This window comes from Scleropages formosus, chromosome 20 (assembly GCF_900964775.1).
Source record: "Scleropages formosus chromosome 20, fSclFor1.1, whole genome shotgun sequence".
Classification (NCBI taxonomy): domain Eukaryota; kingdom Metazoa; phylum Chordata; class Actinopteri; order Osteoglossiformes; family Osteoglossidae; genus Scleropages; species Scleropages formosus.
The window spans coordinates 18,651,804-18,673,273 of NC_041825.1; the positions used below are offsets into that span (position 1 = coordinate 18,651,804).

The window sequence follows — 21,470 nt, forward strand, 5'->3', positions numbered from 1 at the left end:
TTTCAAAACAAAGCTGACAGTGAAAACCTATTGAAGAAAATGAACTCACTTGGCAGTATTCACTTTCTGCCTATGAAGAGAATAGTGTTGTGCTTTAAATCATAATTTCAGCGGAAGCTGAGCGATTAAGGGCACAAGGGAAATGGAAAAGGTGAGATCTTTTGCGGAGGTTCCATCAAACAGAATGTGACCCGGAGTTACCATGCACTGGGCGGTACTTTTCCGGTTTGTTAAGGGAGAAGGCACCCCTCCCTTCTGAGAGGTTCCACAGACCTGATGAAAGTACTGCACATCAACATGAAGGGGACGCTCTCCAGGTTATAGCCCTGAAAACATCCAGTTGCAAATGAATGTAGTGACAGGGACTCATTTGTTACCAAGGGAATTTGAGTACATCCACTTTCTTCACGCAGTGCACTTAATGAAGAGCGATCTTTAAACAACTCTATTTGAAATTATTCTACATCCATGTTCTCTTCAATGGCCATCACTAGCCGTGCATTATTAGTGTCATCATTACAATCCACATACTGTCCGTGTGAACCATTTGATCAGTTTTCTTCTGAATCGCCTTCATCCAGCACTTAGGACCTCATAACACATCGATGTGCATTTTATATAAAGCAAGTTGCTCGGGTTGCGTTATGCGTGCACACAGATGAAGGCACTTAGTCAAAACGCATTTGTGAAAAATGTAATTATTGCACTTACTGTAAAGTAAGAGTTATAAGTATTAAATAGTTGCAATTTTGAGCAGACTGTGTACTTTTCATATGGCCTTAGAGTGCACTTGACGGTTCACACATGGCATCAAGCAAAGCTGTTTAGCCCCCCTGTGGGAGACCATTGTACAGTAAGGGAGCTTGACATGGGGAGCTTGTGGGTTTCACTGGCTACAAAGTTTAGTGGGCATTTATATGCATCCAATGGGAGTGCTCTGCCCTTTATTTTCTTAAACAATTGCACCCAAACTCAAATCTCTGACATCACTAGTCGAGCGCATCGTCATCTGCATAAGGGAAAGGATCCACAAACGGATATGGAAGGGCTCTCACTTTCTTGCAACTGGCCCATATCAACTTTTAAAATGACATCCATTCTAAAAGAATGCGGAAAAAAAAATTAACTGGAAAGCATAGTAAAATGCGGAATAAATACACATTTGCAGTGCTAATTTGAACACAATAAATCTGTATTAGAAGCTTCCTTTCAGCTTTGCACAACTGCAAGTTTTGTATGTATTCATAAACAAGCATTCTTTCAAAGAATAGCTGAAAACAAGTGTCAACATATAGATAAAAGATGAGTCTCTTTCAAAGACCTTAAGATTAAATTGCTTTCATTTCCGACGTACCGACTAATGTTTCATACTTGAGGTAGCGTTAAAATGGATAATTAAACAGCATAACCGTGACAAAAACAGGGCCCAAATATAACACCAGGGACCCAAAGGAAACAAATTTCTATGTATTTTTCACATATATATTTTTACATTACCAGAGGGAATCCTGGTTCTGTTCTCCCTTCAGAACTGGTCTTCATTCACAATTTACATCACTGTTGGTTAAGTATTACTAAATCAAAAAGAATCACACCAATATCCAAATTGGAACACAGATTTATTGACCATATGTCCCTACCACTCTGTGGCAGGAAAATGATTCATAGTGAGAGCACAGCAAGTCTAATTATAAATGGCCTAATACTTTTTGCATTTTTTTTTTTTCCCCCAATGGATGAGCACAAATACAATGTTAGTGTTTCCTAGTTGTCACCCTTGAATTTCAATACAGAAGTATAGCAGTTTAAGAACTGGAACACTGAGGTAAAGCTTTTTTTTTTTTTTTTTTTTAAAAGTATGAATGACATATAGGCCCAGGGAACACTTCAACACAGAGTCTTTAAGCAGATGATACCTAAGTTTTCACTGCTTATCCCAAAGTCAGCATGTATGCAATAAAGAACACTGAACAGAGGTTTATTTTCAGACTAGGATAAAGTTTACTGGCTCACTCAGCTATTACCGCGCTCATCTGTTTTACCTTAACCACTCAAGTGTTAATCAGTAATGGGCTTGCCAAAAATTAGATAACAGGAACTTTAATCACACAAGCCAGAAACAGCAAAATAGGAAGGTATAACCTGAAGAGAGAAATATCTCCAGCACTGGCAGGTGAACAGATGAAAGAACAGTTGGGACAGAGCGTTTATGTCCCAATGTAGGTGCGAATGGGCGCCTAGAGTTCCAACCCCGGCACAAGGTTTTACTCTGCACCCTCCTAGTCATCCACAGTGATGTTTCGGAACAGGTAGGCCATGGACTCCCCATTGTGGATACGGCGGATAGCTTCTGCCAATATCATGCTCACATCTACAGTCTTGATTTTGGGGCACTGAAGCTTCTGCACCTCATGCGGGACGGTATTCGTCACAACCACCTGAGGAGCAGAGAGCCCAGCGGTCAGTGTGGTCACACAGATCCAAGAGGGTCAATCAGATATATTAGTCATAGATTTTACCACAGAATACCTTGAAATAAACCACTAAGACCTCACATGATTACTATTAAAATCAATGTTAACCAAATGGAAGTTTCATTTCATAATAAAAATTTTGATTTCTTTTTATTGGTTGCACACCGTTGGAGTCCTCCATATTTGCAGCTCACTTAGGCAATTTATTCTTTTGCAAAAAGCAAGTGTTTTCAACCATTTTAAAACAGAAGTGACTGGATATTTGCCCTAGACACATGTATCAGTCTTAACTCATGACTGTTAACATACTTATTTAAAGAAGAGTAAGGTTTGAATAACACTACGCTACAGTGGAAATTAAATACCTGCAGAGCAATAGCACCTCAACCAACTAACACTGTTGTGAATTTTCAACATTGTGTATTGTTATGCATAAACAGGAATCCCATTTACAGCAACTGGTTCGCCCACATCTGCAATTCACCTCATCTATAGCAGACTCCTCTATCAGTCTGGGTGCTTCAGCAGACAGGAGTCCATGAGTTGCCATGATGTAGATCTTGTAAGCACCCCTTTCCTTCAAGATCTCCGCAGCTGCAACAAAGTCCTCAACATCATCTATGATGTCATCCTAAAGTAAAGCAACAAGAGCATTCCTTCAGCTCACTTAGAATCACATTCAAAACCAGATTAACTGGAAACTCTGGACACTTTTTCTGACCCATTTCTTTCAGAATTTCCATGACATTCACCCTACAGATCTTTAGCTGGTATTTAGTTGAACAGACCCTGATCGCACCACTTACAATTTTACTAAAATATAAAAACACTAATACTGTAAAATTTGACATATAAAAAAAAAAATGCATTAAGTCCGGGTGTGCAATATACATAGGATAGAATTTTCCAAAAATGTTTTTAAGTTGTGATTTGGCAAGACAGAGTTTCAAGTTGCTGACCAACACTGCTGATTTGTCAGAGCACTGAGGTGAGTACTTCCTGGGTAGCACAAAAGTAGGTAAAGTATTAGCCACCATTAGAGGGCAATATTTTCTATAATGCTTGGTTTGTAATTTGATGTTGATGTTAAATGACAAGTGTATATGTCATGGGCTATGACCAAAAGACCATAAATTATACTAGGACAAGTAACTATGTTTGATATATGGTAAGAAAATAGGCATCAAAACACATATCAAAGCATTAAAGTCATTAAACAGCAAACATTCTTACGACTATGATGGCAATGCGGCCTCCTACATCTCCCACCACGGTGATGGGTGGTTTTTCCTTAGCCATCATTACTGTAACATAAAGAGAGCAAAATTACTGCAACTTCTAGTTACATGCAGACACATGTAATGGTAACAGAAATAAAAAAAAGTGTAGGACTGGGTAAGATGGGTTGAAATAGGTTTAAAAAACAAAATGCACTGCGCATTTTTTTTTACCTGCTGGTTATTCTAACACCAGTATCAACAACTCTGTGGGCCAAGTCATTCTGAACTCTTAATTGCCTGAATTTCCAGTAAATAGGGGTAACAAAAAGTGTTAGGCAAAGGTTACAGCATAGTAGCCAGGGTTAAGAAAAAAAATAAGAAAATGACAAGGTGCAGTTGTCCAGGGACATCTCTGGTTTATGTCTTACATTTCCCAGCATGGTTATGCAATATGCCTTCATGCATTTTCTTTCTGCAAAGCTCACAATTCAGTCACTTTAGAAACAACCAGAGTAGAGTCAGGTTTCCTTTAAAGTACTTTTAAAAACTGTTGACAGCATCAAAACAAATAAGGACAGGATATTTTAAACTGAAGCTACCAGCTAATGAAATAGAACCATTACCATACCCCATTTTACCCCACCTACAAATTTTTCATTCATTCAGAGGGAACCCCTTGCTGCAGCACATGCCATGCAAAAAAAAATAAATAAAAAAAATCTCACTTTTTGCCCAGCATGACAAACAACATATATATTTAAAAACTCAAACAGCAGGATGAACATTCTCTTAAATGGATTACATTCCATTCAGAACGTGACCAGAGCTAAATTACTGCATTTCAGTTTCACCAGTCACGCAACACTTCGTTAGCGTAACCAAAGTTTTTAAATATACAGTAAGACCTGGTCAATCAAAAGCAATAAACCTAAAAGGAAATGTTTAAAAACCAGGTTTAGCAGCATTCTTGTGTCTGGCCTCCACCGTACATTCCCAGATCAGCTGTATCATAGTCACACAGAAAGGTGAACACAGGCAGCCTGCCATTATTGCCAGACATAACAAACAAAAGCCTACTGAATTAAAGATGCATGCCCATTGTATTTGCTGCAGGACAGATGGCCAAACAATGGCAAAAAATGAAAAAAATTATAAAATTAATAGCAAAAATTAACATTCACATCAGACAAACAGCTTACTGCTAATCAGTGTTTTATGCTGGCAAGGGCCTTTGCTTTAATTCAGCAAATCAGCCCTTCTGCTTGGGTACTTTCTCAGACAAGCAATTAATGTCACTGTTCCATCTCATCTATCGTAAGCATTTCCTAAGAGGGCGTGTGAGATTTTTTTTTTTTTTTTTTTTTATTAATTCAGCTAAGGGTCATGAGAAAGACTTGGGTACACAGGAAGAGATGACAAGCCCTGTTTGATTTGTTGTGATTTCCCACAACAACAGGTCTATTGACAACTAATGTGAGTGCAATTGAAAATACCACGTGGAAACAGACATTTTATACGCATTTTTGTATGTATGTTTCCAAGATTGCGGCACAAAGACCTCAAGACTTGTTCAAAGGCAAGTGTTCCCAGCAGTGGGCTGTCGTTCCTGTGTCTTGGTGGTCTATAAAGGCAGGACTCGCGTTTCCCCACAGGTGACAGTCTCAATTCTTACTAAAATTCTCTCAAATGCCAGAGAGTACATTTTATGGCTACATAACACCAGAGCCATCTAGTGGAGTATAGCCTCTCTTAGAAATGGTAGAGAAGTATTGATTGTGTTCGTAGCTGGGGCTGTTGATCCAGATGTCCAGGTCTTCGCCAAGCTTGGCATTCAGATTGCAAACATTTCATAAGCAGTTGTAACACTGCTGATGTCACCTCATTGAGCACCGATGATGTCATCTCAACTGTTGATGAAACGTTTGCAGTCTAACGCCAAGCTCGGCTAACACCTGGACAGCCTCTCTAAAAACACGTAAATAGCTGACCTACAAAATATCCATCCCAGACTGGCAATAAAAGACCTGCTGCTCTTAAAAGCATCCAGCTCATACATGTGTTTATGAAACTGGGTGGCAAAATACACATCCCCATTTCATGAAGTTCTCAAGTGTACCTCCAGTGTCTACTTGTGCAGATGAAGCATTTTATCCTAAATAAATGTCTTTACTCCGTTCCTTCAACCAGAATTGTGCCTTCCCAACTAAAGCATCACTTTCCATCACTTCAGAGACTTACACATAAAACTAGCAGCAGCATCTTAGTACTGCTAACACAGGCCATTGGCTAGATGAACAACTAAACATTCCTCATAGCTAGGCAGGGTTTCCATGTTCAGGTGTCATTCACCAGCAATCAATGGTCTTGTTTAGTCCTCTTTCAAGTGTTAGTGTAAATGTTACTCATGAAAGAGTTATTTTAACTATTGTAACCAAATGCTTTTTTTTAAACATGAAAATAAATAAATTGACACTGAACTGTAGGTTCTGTAGTGCAACACAGTGCAGCGTGGGGGTCATAAAAGGAATGTCCAAGTCTTGAAACTTTCTGTATCCAAGGCACCTTAAAGTAACTTCAAAAAAAAAAAAAAAAAAAAAAAAAAAAAGTAGGCTTTAAAGAGTGTTAGATGGTCTTGGCTGCCGATTTAATAAAATGATAGAGCACTTCTAATATTTCATTTAACATGATAGGTCATCTAAATATTCTTCATGCAATATCTAGGTAAGATTTCTGAAAATCAACATGGGAATTCTACACTGAAAACATTTTTAAAGATCTATGATTGGAATTAGTGATCTGTCACCTTGTAACAGAGCTCTTGAAAGACTTATGACAGCCAGCTGCCGGAAATTGAAATAAAATTAACCGAGATCCCAACAAGGCAAGGCGTCGATTAGCAATCCAGTCTTGCTACTGAGCAAATATACAACTATGAATAAGCGATGGCTCCATTTCAACAGACAACGCAACTTTAACCTAGAAAGGTTTTGTAACTGAAGGCTTTCAATCTGGTGCACAGCAGGCATTGCCTAAGATACTCTGCAAAATCTCCTTTTAAAAAAACAATTAGGACATGCAGCACCAACATATAATTCTTCCAATAAATAAATAAGACAATGCAGGGTCATGAGCAGATAGCGTATATACATGCAATACACATGCATTCACACAGGGCAATGATAAGTTGGGTAGTTCAGCAGTTAAATGTCTGTTAAACCAAACTTATCACATTCTTTGCAGTCCATTCACAGTTCCACACCCTAACTGTCGAAAAGGTTGACCTATTAACCAAAACTAAAATGTGTCATCTCGCTCAACAAAACCTGTTCTTTGCCTAAGCTTTGATGCACTTCACCCATCTCACTCATGACCCTACTCATGAAGAGTCAATTCCAATAGAACTGAATGTGCTGTGTACCTTAATAAGTCATAGCCTTGTCAATTCAGAGAAAATTTGCCAAGTTGGAGAAAAATATCTGCCTCCCTTACTTTGTATATTTCAGTCACTTCCATTTTCCTTGATCTTGAGGGTGTGCATTGATTCTGGAGATTGAAAGCCCTCAGCACTGGACCACAGATCTACATGCAAGTGTTATGGAACCATCTGCAATTTTATTGTTGTGATCAAAAGTGTAATGGAGTTACTGTCGTACTTGGGAGCTCTATGCCAGGGAACGGAGCTTGATGCTTCCCTATTACCAACAAATAAACGGCACATTAACAGATATTCACAAACAGGTGACATGACACATACAGCTACAGGACTCAGAAAAGCCTCCAGGTTGTCTCATTTAAATTGGAAAATTTTTGCATATCTTTTAAACTCTGACTCATCCTGGGGAATTCCCATTTTAAAAGCATACAAAGATCACTGTATATGGCAAACATTCCTTCCAGGTTACAAACTGACTACAGTATGGTCCTGAGGGTATTCAGAGACAAGCAAATAAACCACCGCTTTCTTTGCCCTTCCACATCAGTCCCGCTGAGTATCAAAGCTTAGCATTTACCTACATTTTAATTTTAGCTTCTGTATAATCAAATACCTAAATGCTCTAATCTTCTAATCTCCTCAAGGCTGACTCCCAACACCACAACTGGCCATAACATACTGAACACACTCAAACACTGGTCTGGTGCTTCAGAGAAAATAAAGCCTTAGCTTAATCTGTGACATAAAAATGCAAAATCCTGAGATTAAAATGAAGTAACAAAAGACCAATTATACGGTTATTCTTTAGTTCACTGACACCTTTGACAAAGGCTTTATACAATGTTTAGCAAGCATACTAAGCTTCTTAAAATTACTGACCTATTTATGAAGCTGCGCAAGTTTTTCTTACTGCATCACTTCTAGGTAAGTACATCAGACAAGAATAATACAGCAGGAGATGAGATTCCAATTTGGGGCCTCTGATGACAAGGTGATGGCTCTAACCAAAATAATACCACCTGCTGCTGTTGTATAGATATGAATCCAAAAAAAGTACCAAAAAATGTTTTCTATCCAGTTATGGGAAATAAGCAGATGAGCAAAAATACCAATATTTTGATCAAATTGTAATATCCTTGAGGATTTTCAAGTCCTGTTTTGAAAACAGTAATAAAACAACTAAGCAATTCAAGATCTTTTGAGTACAACTTAAATTTAACAGCCAAGGAGTTCTAGAGATTTTGCCGCTTTCACACAATGACCACACCCTCAGGCAGCCTCTTCATTAACAGGGTTTGAAAATGTACATTTCATACAACATTTCCTCTTTGTCAAGACTGCATTTTGCTAATACATATCAGCTGTTGACTCCCTTTCATCACAGTACATTAGACAGCTTCATATTCTGAAAAATCAAATTTATTCTACTCAACGGCTTCAGTTCTCACCTCTTTTTTTAAACATGCAGCTTCATGTCTTGCTTGGGATAAGTAATTGAAGTTAAAGCAGGGGGTTTGACCACTAAGCTTTCAAATGTTCACTTATTGTACTTTAAACAACATATGCCATGGAACTGTGAATATTACTGGCGATTCATTCAAAGACAACCGGAATTTAACTGTTATAACAGGAGACTGTTCTCATATTGATTAATTATGCTCATGTTAAGGTGTCGCTTTGGACATGTTAACCAGATATTATCAGGCCAAACACTGATAGTGTTCTAGAGGGCAATGGTCAATGCGATTAAAATGAGTATTGGAGGTCAGCTTTTAAAAAAAAAAAAAAAACCTTATTAATCTGTAACTGTACAGACCAAACATGAGAAAAGAACTGACCATTATTCAGATGGAAAAAGTAGTCAGATCAGGGGAGCAAAGAGAGACTCTTTTAACCTTCATTCTACATAAGGCCCTTAGAACAGAATGCTTAGAACTCAAGGTTAAAAGAGCCACTACTATGCCAGCCCTGGATGTGGAGAAAGGGTGAAAGACAAAATTCCAGAGAGTGTGGAAACTAAATGAGGTCTTGAGGCATCTTACACGGCAGTTCCAAGCCGGGGTGGCCTGTGGTGTTGCGGACAAAAGGGGGAGAATGTCGGCCATCAGCCATGTCAGACTCGGAGCACTGGGCCTCCCCGTGCATTACTGCCAAGCCTAGCCGCAGCCTCTCTGCATAGGACTGGGCCCTACAACAATAATTTCATGTTACAGCATAGCATAATACAAACTTACACAAAACATGTTAAAAATATACATAGTAGATATAAACTTCAGCATACTCAATGTTACGCCATAACTTCACAAAACTTGTGAAACTGGATGGCCATGTTCTGCTAGCAGAGACGTGCAAAAGCAGTCACGCATAACGAAAAAAACTGAAATATAAACAACTACAGCTGCTAACAGCTGGACCTTACCTCTGCACTTCGTAATATTCACATTACCTCTTAGCAGCTGAAGGGGACTTTGCAACAATGATGGCATTTCGATAATCTGGGATCTGAAAGCCAGGCCAAAAAAAGAACATTCACAGATCTAAAACAATCAAACACAACAGAATCATTTCAATGCTTCTTTTTACATTTGACTCTGCAAGAATCTGTACCTTAATAATAAAAAAGTACATGTAATTTTTAATAGTGTAACATACCTCCTCCTGGATGTATTGTATCAAGAAGGGTGAGGCCCGCAGGTTGTCCACAGGAAAACTAAAGAAGCCCTGGATCTCTTTCTGGTGTAAATCCATAGTGATGATATGGGTTAAACCTGCAGGACGTCCAAAGACAGCCATCAACATGCCTGAGGGAGATGTGTTGAGAGGGACTACTTGGAAAATATGGGATTCAGTTACTGTCACATTCCACTACAAACTGTTGCTTGTCATTCTCTATGTGTACAAGAACTGTTAAGCAGCAGCTCACTAAGAATAGCAACAGCACTACAACCAGCTACATTTGCCAGCAATGTCTCATTATAAGGTGCCTTCAAATTTGGTGAAGCCTGCTGACCTCATACCATTAAGAATGACAGATGTGTTGCCAAAATAAAAAGATTTTATATATAGATTAAAACCAGTCATAGTAGGTGATCCCCATTCCCAGAAAATGCATAAGGATAAGCAGAAACATGCCACACTTCCACAAAGTTATGCCACATGCCACGGTTAGAGACATTTTCATGTAAATAAATTCATTAAAACTACTAAGCTCCAGAACAGGGAGATGTCAAAATGAAATGTGTACCTGCATATGGACATCCCATGTTTATGTAATCAAAAAAATACATTTCAGTTTTTAATGAAGCTTTAATGAGAACAGCTTCAGTTATGACCATAAACACTGATAAAACTTAAAAGCAGCAGAAAAAACAAGTTGTAAAACAGATGTACTAACGATCCAATCTCAGAAGACCTGCATCAGTAGCATTTCATTTCAACAGGTAGTGTAGCAGTTAAGGGGATTATAACAGGAAAGAAACCATGCTGTAATACCCTTGAGCAATAGGATTAAACTGACCCGCTGCAGTAAAAGCTGGAACTGCAGAAATTGAACTGAAAACGCTTTGGGTAAGCAGTGAGTTAATCTCAAGACAAATATATTTAAGCTTTGACAAGTGCTGCAGAAGACCACACATACAATGACAGGAGGGCCCCCTCACCTGCTTTGGCTAGCATGGAGGCTAGCAGTTTGCACACAATGGAACCCCTTTTCCTCATTTTGCACTGTTTACTATAGGGGAAGTATGGAATAACCCCAATAATGTTCTTTGCGCAGGAGGTCTTCAGGGCATAGGCCATTACCAGCAGCTCCATGATAGCAGTGTTAACATCCCTAAATTGATAAATACAAGTTAAGAAAAGACAAAAGTGGATATTATTACCCATTCAAAGTTGATGGGTTGTGTAATCATTTCAAACAAGATGTAGAGTCATACTTACATTTCATTCTGGTTGTGTTTTTTTTTTTTTTTTTTTTAACATTAACTGCAAGTTAACGCACAATTTGAAACATTAATTTTCATTCCATGACTTGGACTTTGAGCCCTAGCTCTTGCAGGTCCTTTGACAACTGAAAGATCTTGAGTTTTCTTATTGCCTCCCTTTACCTCTTTCAAACAAACATGAGACTTTGAAACCAAAGTATATTTTCAAGTTTGTGTGCCTACAGTCTTAACAAAATAACTCTGTATAAGAAAAAGGAAATGCAATAAGCTGAAGAAATTTACCAGCTCTGCTAACACATCTAAACAAAAGCTATAATCCATTGCCAGTGGGAGAAAATTATGGTTAAAAGAAACAAACTAACTTAAGAATCACATCTGCAACTATGCCTCCCTTTCTGATAATGTAATGGACAAACTGTATTCTCCAAGATGTACATCGTTTTCGAGAAAAGCATCTGAATATGTAAAAATACTGTAGCTTCAAAACAAAAGGGTGTTTCATTTGGTGACTTTTGCCACACATTAACAGTTAAGTAAATAACAGTCAAGTAAAACAAGACAGATCAGCACAACTTGTGTAACCTGCCATACCAACAAAGAAGCAGCATGAAGAGGCCATCAATCTAAACTCACGTAGACAAACAGGATATGAGAAGGGGAGACAATTTGCCTTCAGTAACAAACCCCAAATGGAGTATAGAACTTAGGTTCTTTAAGTCTATCATCATAAACCACCTCAGACATCCTGGCTGATGTACCATAATCCTAAACGATGAAGATACAATGCTGTTGAAAATCAAATGCTGTAAAACGTAATTCTTATTACTTTTTACAAGTTTTCCAAATGGAAAAAAAAATACACGGTATTGCTATTATTAATGTTCAAACACCAGAAGTCGGATAGATAAAGAAAACAAACAGGCAAACCTGGTATTGTTGCAAAGCATGCAACGCAATAGTAGACGTTGTGCCAGAAAAATACATTTTAAGATTATGCTGCATACACATCCAAACCAACATAGCTGTTTGATGTATAATGTTCCATACTACAAACACATGCACAGCACTCCTCTGCTTGTATTGTGCCAAGTTCTACAGTACTATCCCAGGAGTGTCCCTGGTCACTTTCAATAAACATACAGGCAAATCAGAGTAACAGCATGCAGCCAACAGATGCCCGAATGATGGTTTACAAACTCAAGGATATTTTGCAGCAGACACGCTTAATAAAACAAAAAACTGGCTAATGGAGGTAATTTCTCATGACACCAAGGACTGTTTGAACATAGTATAGTGTTGCAGATTCTTTTATAAGGTGGTGACAATTGAACCATGATGCAAATATTTTATGAAAACATACCGAAGTGGGCTAAAATATTTGTGGCCTAATAAGTGACCCACTTAAGTGGTTACAGCATAGAGCAACAGTCAAAACAATGCTCTGTAGACTGAGTTTGACACGCATGAAAACACCCTCCTTCCAGGTTTTATCAACTAAACAAGACAATGCAGCTGAATGTCACAACGTTCTTCAATTCCCACCCAAAGACAGTTTGGCTGGTCAATAAGCCAAATTAAATTAACGACTACTCCTAGTTTGGGGTAGTTTTGATGAAAAACACTGGGGGGAGGAGTTTTGCATTTTTATAGGCTGGAAATTTTGCCATCTGAGAAATTAATCGTCTTGCACCCTGACAATAACTTCCATAATATTCTTTTGCTACAAGGACAGGCATATTATAGAGGAATAAATAATAAATGACACCCCATCATCATCCTATCCACTGCAGAATTAAGAGATCAAAGCAACAAACTCCAAAGTAAAAAACCTCCTCCAGCAAAAAACAAAATACATTAACTTCTAGGCCAGGAACCCATGTAGAATCCACACTAGAAAGAGATAATGCGGAAGGAGCTGGCTACCTACTGTGACCTGCACTGCATCCACGTGGATGGTGACCCACTTTGCTGGTGGAAGAGGAAGCAGGAAGAGTACCCTCTCCTTGCTGCTCTGCCCAGGAGGCATCTATGCGTACAGGTGACCTCTTCTCCGTTGGAGAAGCTGTTCAGCAAGGCTGGACAGATAACATCGCACAGAACCCAGCTGAATCCCAACAAAGCAGATATCCTTAGATCTGTCACCTGTTTTGTATCTGAAGCCAGTCATCGTAATTTGAAAAATTTTTAAGTATTACCATGCATGATAAGTCGACGCACGTTTAATTGCTTTTGTAACACTACTTACAGCTTAATTCTGTACATTATTTTTACCAGAATGAAAAAAATTTTTTCGTTCAACTGCCCTGCTTTCACGGTATCTCTGAGAAACATGGTTCATGAGCAGACTTACCACTGCAATCTTCTGTTTCAACATTGAAATGCATACACTTTACACAGCATACCGAACACAAATTGAATGCTGCGCATTTTAAATTTAAAAATAGTTTATTTAAATGAGAAATGGGCATCTATATATGAATTTTTTTCTTTGAAAGTGTAATTGACAACATGCCACTTTAAACTAGAACTGAATGTTAACAGTAATAACTTCTTTACATCTCAAAACAATGCAGCAATGTAAACTTGCTAAAATTAACAAGTTAATTTTGCTAATTTACTTTACCATCTAGTTCCATGGGATGATAAACTACAGAAATTAATATAGGTCTGTATCAAAAAACTGAGCTACTTGTCTACATAAAATGCTTCACCTTGGCAAACCACACTGTTTTGTCTACATGGCAAAGAAAGAAAAGCTACATATTCTGAGTCTCAGCAGGAAGAATGCTGCTGACGCAAAAGCTAATGTACGTTGCGACAACACTGAAGAAATCCTGCATAATATGCCTGTAGAAATATACCAAAGAGGGGTTTTCAGAGGACTAACCTTTAATGAAAGGAAAACTATTAGAAAGGAAGCAGATATTTCTCTCACCTGGGAATTGTCTGTATGATAAAGATATCCTGACCACGGACTGATTCCTTCACATCCACTCTGGTCTCTATTGTATATGAATGAAAACAAAAAGTTGCACTCAGTTATGTGCAATGTGTTGAATTCAAACCTCTTTAGAAGTACAACCTGAAAATAGCAGTCTGACATTCCTTAATATTAACAGAATATGGGATTTTTTTTTTTCCCCCATGTACAGACTATTCGAAACCTTCACTCTACTTAGACAGACACCATAACAGGCACATTACCTCGGTTAGACTCCTGGTAGACCACAGACTTTCCCAATTCCACACCAAGGCGCCTGACAAGACAATCATCTTGAAATTAAACAAATGCTAAGACACGAAAACATTCATTGCAGAAGTTCATTTGTATGCTGCAATTGTCAAAAAAAAATTCTTAATTTTCAAAATGAAGAGGGTAGATAAAGATTTAATTTCCCATTATTGCACTGAAATAACACAAAGCCATTATGTTTAATCTGAAAGGACTCAATGCTTTGTCATGTCATTGCACTGTAGCACCAAGTTCCTAATATTTATTGGCAGTCAATGTTATATACCTGTAAGGCAGAACACACAAAAAGCAGAGGTAAGGAAGACGTAATACTTTATATTAGTTGGTGGCAGAATTAAGAAAGAGGGTAAAACTGGCTTGAAGTAATGAAGCACTTTTCTTTCACAAACAGCTACTGAATTTTTTTTTTCTAATTAAGATCAAGGTAAACAGTAGTTAAATGTGGGGTCAGAATGAATCTTCTTACAGAATCTTCACAACATCAGGAAAAAAAAAAACCATCTGAAAACACTGAAATTATTAGCCTACATATAAAAACAGGTCATCCTTTACAATGGTCAAATCTAGGTAAGGTCACTGGTTGGAAAAAAAATGTCATGTTTTATGTTCCTGTTTGTATTCAAATAATACCAAAAGGCCAAAGCTCTTGAAAACCTAACAGGGACATGTATCATAATAATTTCACATGGTGGTATAAATTCATAATCCCACGATACTCAATAAAACGCAGCAGTAGGCAAACTGACCATTTATATGGAAATAGATTTGTTGAATAAAGGAATACATACAGTTTAAACTTCTGTAAGAAGCAAAAATTGCAATTATTGTCAAGAAGTCAGTGATCTACAGAATTCATTAATTAGCAAAAAGGACAGCTTTGGTAAATATTCAAAGCTTCACTGCACCAAATCAAAATATGTGATGTTACACAAAAACAGTACTCAACACATTTAACAAAAGGCTAAGCATCCAGGACACAAATCAAAAATGCATTTCAAAATTACAGATATAACTTGATAAGATAGTGGATGAAACCAGGACATTTTCTCTATATACCATTCACTTCCTCTCATGGGGATCATGAACCCTGCAATCACAGTCTTATGAAACATGGTGACCATAAAGATCAGTTTAACACTATTTAAGACCCTAGTTATTGTCTACAAATGCTTCAACAGAACTGCTCCCAGCTATCTACAAGACTTGATCAACCGCTTCACCGCAACCAGACCGCTACGCTCTTCCACATCTGCCCGCTTGGTGATCCCACGCACGAAAGGTAAAGCACGAAGGTTCTCAGTTCTGGCTCCACTGTGGTTGAACAACCTCCCTCTCTCACTCAGAACTGCTGAATCTTTGTCCACATGTAAAAAGGGTCTTAAAACTCACCTCTTCCAGATTCACGTCGCCCATGATTTAAGTTCATGTAAGGTGTAAATTTTCATACACTATAACTAAGGTTATGCACGGATCAAACCTTTACACAGCTAATCCTGCAATGTAATGTAAATTTATATGTATCTCCAAAAAACTACTAGGAAGGTGATTAGGAATCATTGATATTCTGGTAAAGTTTTATGCAGCTACATTGGTGCATATGGTGAAAGTAACTGTACTAAAGAATCACACATCTGAAACTATGTCTTCCCCCTGAGGTAATGCACAAATTGTATTTTCTATGAGAAGTACGTCACTCTGGAGAAAAGCATCTGCTAAAGGAATACATGTACATAAGAGCAAATCGGTTGTCATTTATTTTGACTGCCCTTCACAATTTAAAACCCTAATCCTAAACACCTGAAAGCACCTACAACTGCAATTTCCATATGCCAAAAACATGAAGGGAGTAAAGACATAGATGTTTTCAGCAGAGATGTGTCACTGCAAAATACAGCTCAGACTCCAACGGGAAGCATGGGAAACGGTGACACCGAGGATGATTAAGAGCTTGATTTGATAAGAGTATGCGTGGGCAGCTGCACAAGCTGAGGGCACAACTGAGTAATCCTTCAGTAAGGCCACAGCCAATAAACACCCAAAATCTGGCTGCTCAGCAAAAATAGCCTCTCAAATATACAAACATTTACATTACACAGAACCCTGCAACATTTCTTATAGGATATTCAAGCTCAAAGGTCACAGTGATCTTATATTCATAGCTATTATTGTATGCCACAGTTGCAAAGAATCTGAGCACTTTTACTTGCTTCGAACCTGTACAAATAAAACTTCTACATTTACTGATGAGAAATCTAGAGAAGTCTTAACTTTGAGCACCTATACCTGTTGAATGATGTATTTTCTGTCCAGAAACAATTCCAAGTAAGAATCAAGCCAATTTTCATGATGTTCACTGAATTATACAAGTAACTTAGAAAAACACTGTATATCATCTGCCCTACAAAGTCAAGGTTTCACAGCTTTTCAGATTAACATTAAGGGCAGAAACTGATAAACTGGAAACTGATATTGAGACCAGAAATGATTTCAAAGCAGTTTCATACATATGAAAGAGAAATATTGTACTGGAAGAACACCACATTCTACATCATAAAATATTTTTATAATTTAAGCCCTGAAAAAGAGTTATCTCTGTTAGAGAGCCCCCCCAACATTTTATTACATTACTTGAGATCAAACTTTTTGGCCTGATGAGTTAAAGCAGTGAACTAGTTATCATCAGTTGATAAAATTCAACTGGCTATTTCCTTTGAAAATTGAGAACTGGCATGTTTAAGTATGTCATGACTTACTTTAAACAGCCTCCGGTTATGGGCTATCACTTATTAAATAGTTAAATATTAACCAAAGCTATAAAGTCTGGGATCTAAGAAATGTGTTTACATTCATTTTTATTGAATAATTCATAAAGATAAAATGTTAAACCAGGAAAAAAAAAAATCCAGTTTTCCTGTCTATGTATTTTTGAAAATGCACATACACTGAATGATACTGTTGTAATTTTATTCACTGTCATTCTTCATTCATATTTTAATATTTTCTGAGTGACAGAAACACTGGAGATGAACTAGCTAAAAGTGAAAGCTGAATAACAATAAAGCTAAACACAGGCAACAAGCAGCACAGTTTTTTTTGACTGCGACCAATTCTTTCAAAAGTCTCACCACTAGATAAGCTGCACTGGAAGATTAATATGTAATAATATTCTCTAACCATTAACTGATCAGCAGACAAATAACCATTTATTTCAGCTTTAAGCAGCAGAAATGAGACCCTGGTGTATAAAAAAAAAAACAACATCAAATAAGCCTTCCTGGTAGAATATATTTACCTTTCTAATGGTAAGTTTTGGCTCAAAGTCATGCCCATTGCACAGCAGATGCCACTTAAACCCTTTAATGAAATGAGCATCATAAACATCTGAAATTTCTACAAATCATCTTTAAGAGGAACTACCATTCTTTCAGAAAACCAGGTGTCAACTGAAAGGCCTACATGCACTTTGACACTCAGTCTACGGAGAGATAAGTTGCTGAAATACTAAATATAGAATAGAGAGCAGAACAAAAATACCACATGTTCTAATTTATTAACATACAAATAGCATTTTGTGTGCTTCTCACCAATAATCACAATGTTGTAATCCAGACTGCTGACAAATAACATTAAAACTGAGGCAAAGCATTAAGATAACTGGCCTTTAGATTTTTAATATATATAGCAATGACAGGATTGCCACTGCCAGTCCTGTGAAGCCCCTTTTCATGTGTAACATTACTGATGCATGTGCAATGACAGGACTTTGCATTGGGTTTCTTTACAGGGAGACACTCAGCACCAAACTGAGCTATCAAAAACAAACATTGCACTGCCCACCTAATTCTGAAAGATTATCCTTCATTTAGCTGATACCTTTGGCAAAGGTGATTTCCACTGTTAGATAATCAACATCACAATGATTTACTTATTTATAAAGTTCGGCATTCTTATTGTACAGAATCATACTAAGTACGGCTTGATCTAGTGCAGCAGAGCCAGCGCACCAATGATTTAACCATCTATATACAGTATAGATTTGGAAAACTCTAATACTATCAAAAAAAGAAAGGGAAGACTACATTATCACTATTAAGCTTAAAACCACATCTTTAAAAATTTCCTTTTTTTTAAAAAAAAGGAACTTAACTCTAAAGCATGTGGTACACGGAGCTCATAAGGTTATATTTCAAACAACTCATATCCATGACATTCTTAGTATGAGACTTTTACTGACACAAAGGCACATGCTGTCACCACACTATACCAGTGTAATCTCCTACAGATTTAACCCATTTCTTGTCTATACTGACAAAAATCCCCTTTATTCAGGGTTCCCTCCCTCGACATGTGATCGTGAAATTTAAAAAGAAAATTAAACACAATTTCATTCATTGTTTAAGTAAAAAAAAAAATTTTAAATAAATAATAATAATATTGTAAAATGAATGGCTGCTGTGAGCTTGTGTCTTACAGCTACTGAACTGCGTGACTGGACATGGGTTCGATCCCCATTCAAAGTCTGCATGTTCTCCCTCCTTGCGTTGACCTGGGGTTCCTCCCATAGCCCAGACAGTACATGTGTGTCTGCAGACTCCAAATTGCCTGTAGCCTTTGTGTGGAGAGCGAGAAAGAGAGAGGGGTATTTCCCTGCGATGGACTGGCCCTCCGTCCAGGGTGTAGACGCATAGGACATAGTATATGCCTCAGTCTGAAATCATGGAATTCGCATAACCGCGACGCTGCACCAGTTCAGGCGGCTATACCGTACGGATGGGGATGGTCAATTTGTTTTAAGTTGTAAAGAACGAAGTAAAAATGTACATTAGGAAATACGAAAACAACATGATGAGGTAAGGTTAACTTAAGGACTGCTCCTTCCGAAAGACGCGCCGCTGCAGGCACTGTCTGAGGCAGCGCTACTCACTCGGTGATCCTGTTGGCCAGCTCGGTACACGCCGCCGTCGAGTTGGCCGAGAAGACGCGGTAGCCGCTCTTGCCCACGTTCATGGCGGGACGGAAACTGTGGGCCCGCTTGGACGGCCGGGGACGAGAGAAAAGAGAGCCGTGAGGCCCCGGCATCCTGCGGTGCATGTGTGCCCGGCCGTTTCCCCCCCCCCTCCTCGCGCTAACAAAAGCAGCAGAGCCTCCGCTCCGGGAGCAGCTTAAGATTCTTAGACTAAGAAAGAGGCTCCGCGCGCAGAGCTGGTTGTCTAGTCGTGTGTGTCGGCGCGAGCGCACAACTAACTTGTCTTAACTGGTCTGGTTCAGTGAACTGCGGGGCTCGGGCACACACGACATTCCCAAGTACTACACACACAGACAGAGAGCAAACATGCGCTTCTACATGCGTTAATGTTACAATGTCGACACAGAGGTGGTACAGTGAGTGAGTCAGTCGCGACACTAGCCAACCACAACTGGTCAGCGGACCTTACTTAATAATGACTTTTTCACTTACAAGTTTTAAATTCTCTTTTTTTATCCTCGCTACCCCCGGTCAAGTCGAGGTTACTGCTGCTTTGGCGATGGTAGCTAGAGTTGCCTTCCCTAATTCTCTAACAGATTATACCGATGATGATGAGGCAAATGGTTATCTAACGCTTTCAAAAATGACACTGCGGCTGAACGCTTCGCTTGTACTAGTAAAATAACGAAAATTAATTGGTGCACAAGCGGCCGTCGTTACGAGTGAGCTGGTCGGACGTGTCACTCAACAACCGCAAAATCATTCATCAAAACAACTTTGCTAGACAATGCCTTACGTCATTGAAAACAGTAAACTAAACCTTCACAAAGTCATAACCTGCTGTCGCTTTTAATCTGAGGTTATCGGACTGGTTATTCAGCCGGTCCAACAACAGTACGTAGTTACAAGAAGAAGCGCGACATTACACTCCAACGATTAGCTTATTACCTCCGTGACCCTACGTGAAATCTAAACAGCTGTTTGTTTCTACTAAACTAGTCCGTACAGGGAACTAAGTTAAACAATGGAGGTAGAGTTAGTTCGTCTCGGCCGGAAAGAAAAAAAGGACACGAATCACAACTGTAAACAGTCAGAACCACGAGCGTCCTCCGCCTCTCGCGCTACTGAGAACTTCGTTGCAATGCGGTCGACGTGAGGACTTCTCGGGTTCGTTCGCCGAATGACCCCCGGGCTGTGATTGACAGTCAAACAGACCAATCACAGTGATGAAACTGAGAGCAAGTGGGCAAGCTGGGAATACTTCTTCGGTTGGTTATCCGGATGACCCCCGAGCCTTGACTGACAGTGAAAGAAACCAACCACAGTAGTGGAATCAGGAGCAGGTGGCCAATCGATGAAGGGTTCTCGCGTTAATACGCCGCATAAACCAATGTTGTGATTGTCAGCTAAGTAATCCAATGAGAGTGGTGTATTTGGAAGCGGGTGGGCGGTCCAATATGAAAGTTTATCCATTCGGGTAACTTATTCGTGGTAACTAAAGGTCATATATTTGAAGCGCTCAATAGGCTTCTGCTTTTATGTGTCCTTGTAGCTCTCTAGTGTTAGCTAATAAAGTTATAAATAATAAATAAAAATTTACATTATGCGAAGATATCCTTTTGTAAAGCGTTGTTATAAACTGTAGTGTTGATACTTTTTAAGCTATAGTATATAGATACTGATATTAATATGTTCATATATTTATATCAGTAATATCTATATAAATTATATCTTAAGAATACTACGTACAAATCAGCACGAACGAGTTTAAAAATGCAAGAACTTGTTTCACCAGAATCGTGGCGAGAAATCGTTGTTTTCTGTTAACTACACAAAATGGACCGGTAGCAAAGATATGTTCATCATTTGTCCATCCATCCAGCCATCCATCTTCTTACTCGCTTGTGTCTTTAGAGTCCTGCTGACAGCAGAGAGGCCTAGACGCCCCCTGTCCCTCATAACTTCCTCCAGCTCAGCCAGAAGGATCCCCAGCCATTCCCAGGCCAACTGTGAGATATAATCCCTCCAGTGGGCCCTGGGCTGACCTCGGGGCCTAGTCCCAGTTGGCCGTGCCCAGTATACCTCCAAAGGGAGGTGCCCAGGGGGCATCCTTACCAGATGCCCGAACCACCTCAACCGGGTCCTCTCAATGTGGAGGAGTAGCGGCTCTACTCTCGAGT

General features: G+C 38.8%; 1 protein-coding gene across 4 annotated transcripts; it reads right to left on the reverse strand.

The window, feature by feature from the left end:
• Positions 1 to 1,729: 1,729 nt before the first annotated feature.
• prpsap1 (phosphoribosyl pyrophosphate synthetase-associated protein 1) lies at positions 1,730 to 20,470 on the reverse strand. 4 transcript variants are annotated; one of them, XM_029246679.1, is made up of 11 exons: positions 20,239 to 20,470; positions 19,249 to 19,355; positions 14,276 to 14,328; positions 14,007 to 14,073; positions 10,787 to 10,959; positions 9,780 to 9,895; positions 9,574 to 9,629; positions 9,170 to 9,315; positions 3,708 to 3,778; positions 2,959 to 3,105; positions 1,730 to 2,438 (listed from the first exon to the last, which is right to left on the reverse strand). In XM_029246679.1, the coding sequence occupies exons 2-11, from the start codon at positions 19,329 to 19,331 to the stop codon at positions 2,280 to 2,282; spliced, it is 1,071 nt and encodes a 356-aa protein (XP_029102512.1). In that variant the 5' UTR covers positions 19,332 to 19,355; positions 20,239 to 20,470; the 3' UTR covers positions 1,730 to 2,279. The 4 variants fall into 4 exon arrangements, with proteins under 4 accessions (XP_029102512.1, XP_018617406.1, XP_018617405.1 ...); XM_018761890.2 differs by lacking the exon at positions 20,239 to 20,470 and adding an exon at positions 19,783 to 19,852; XM_018761889.2 differs by lacking the exon at positions 20,239 to 20,470 and having other exon boundaries at positions 19,249 to 19,846.
• Positions 20,471 to 21,470: the final 1,000 nt, after the last annotated feature.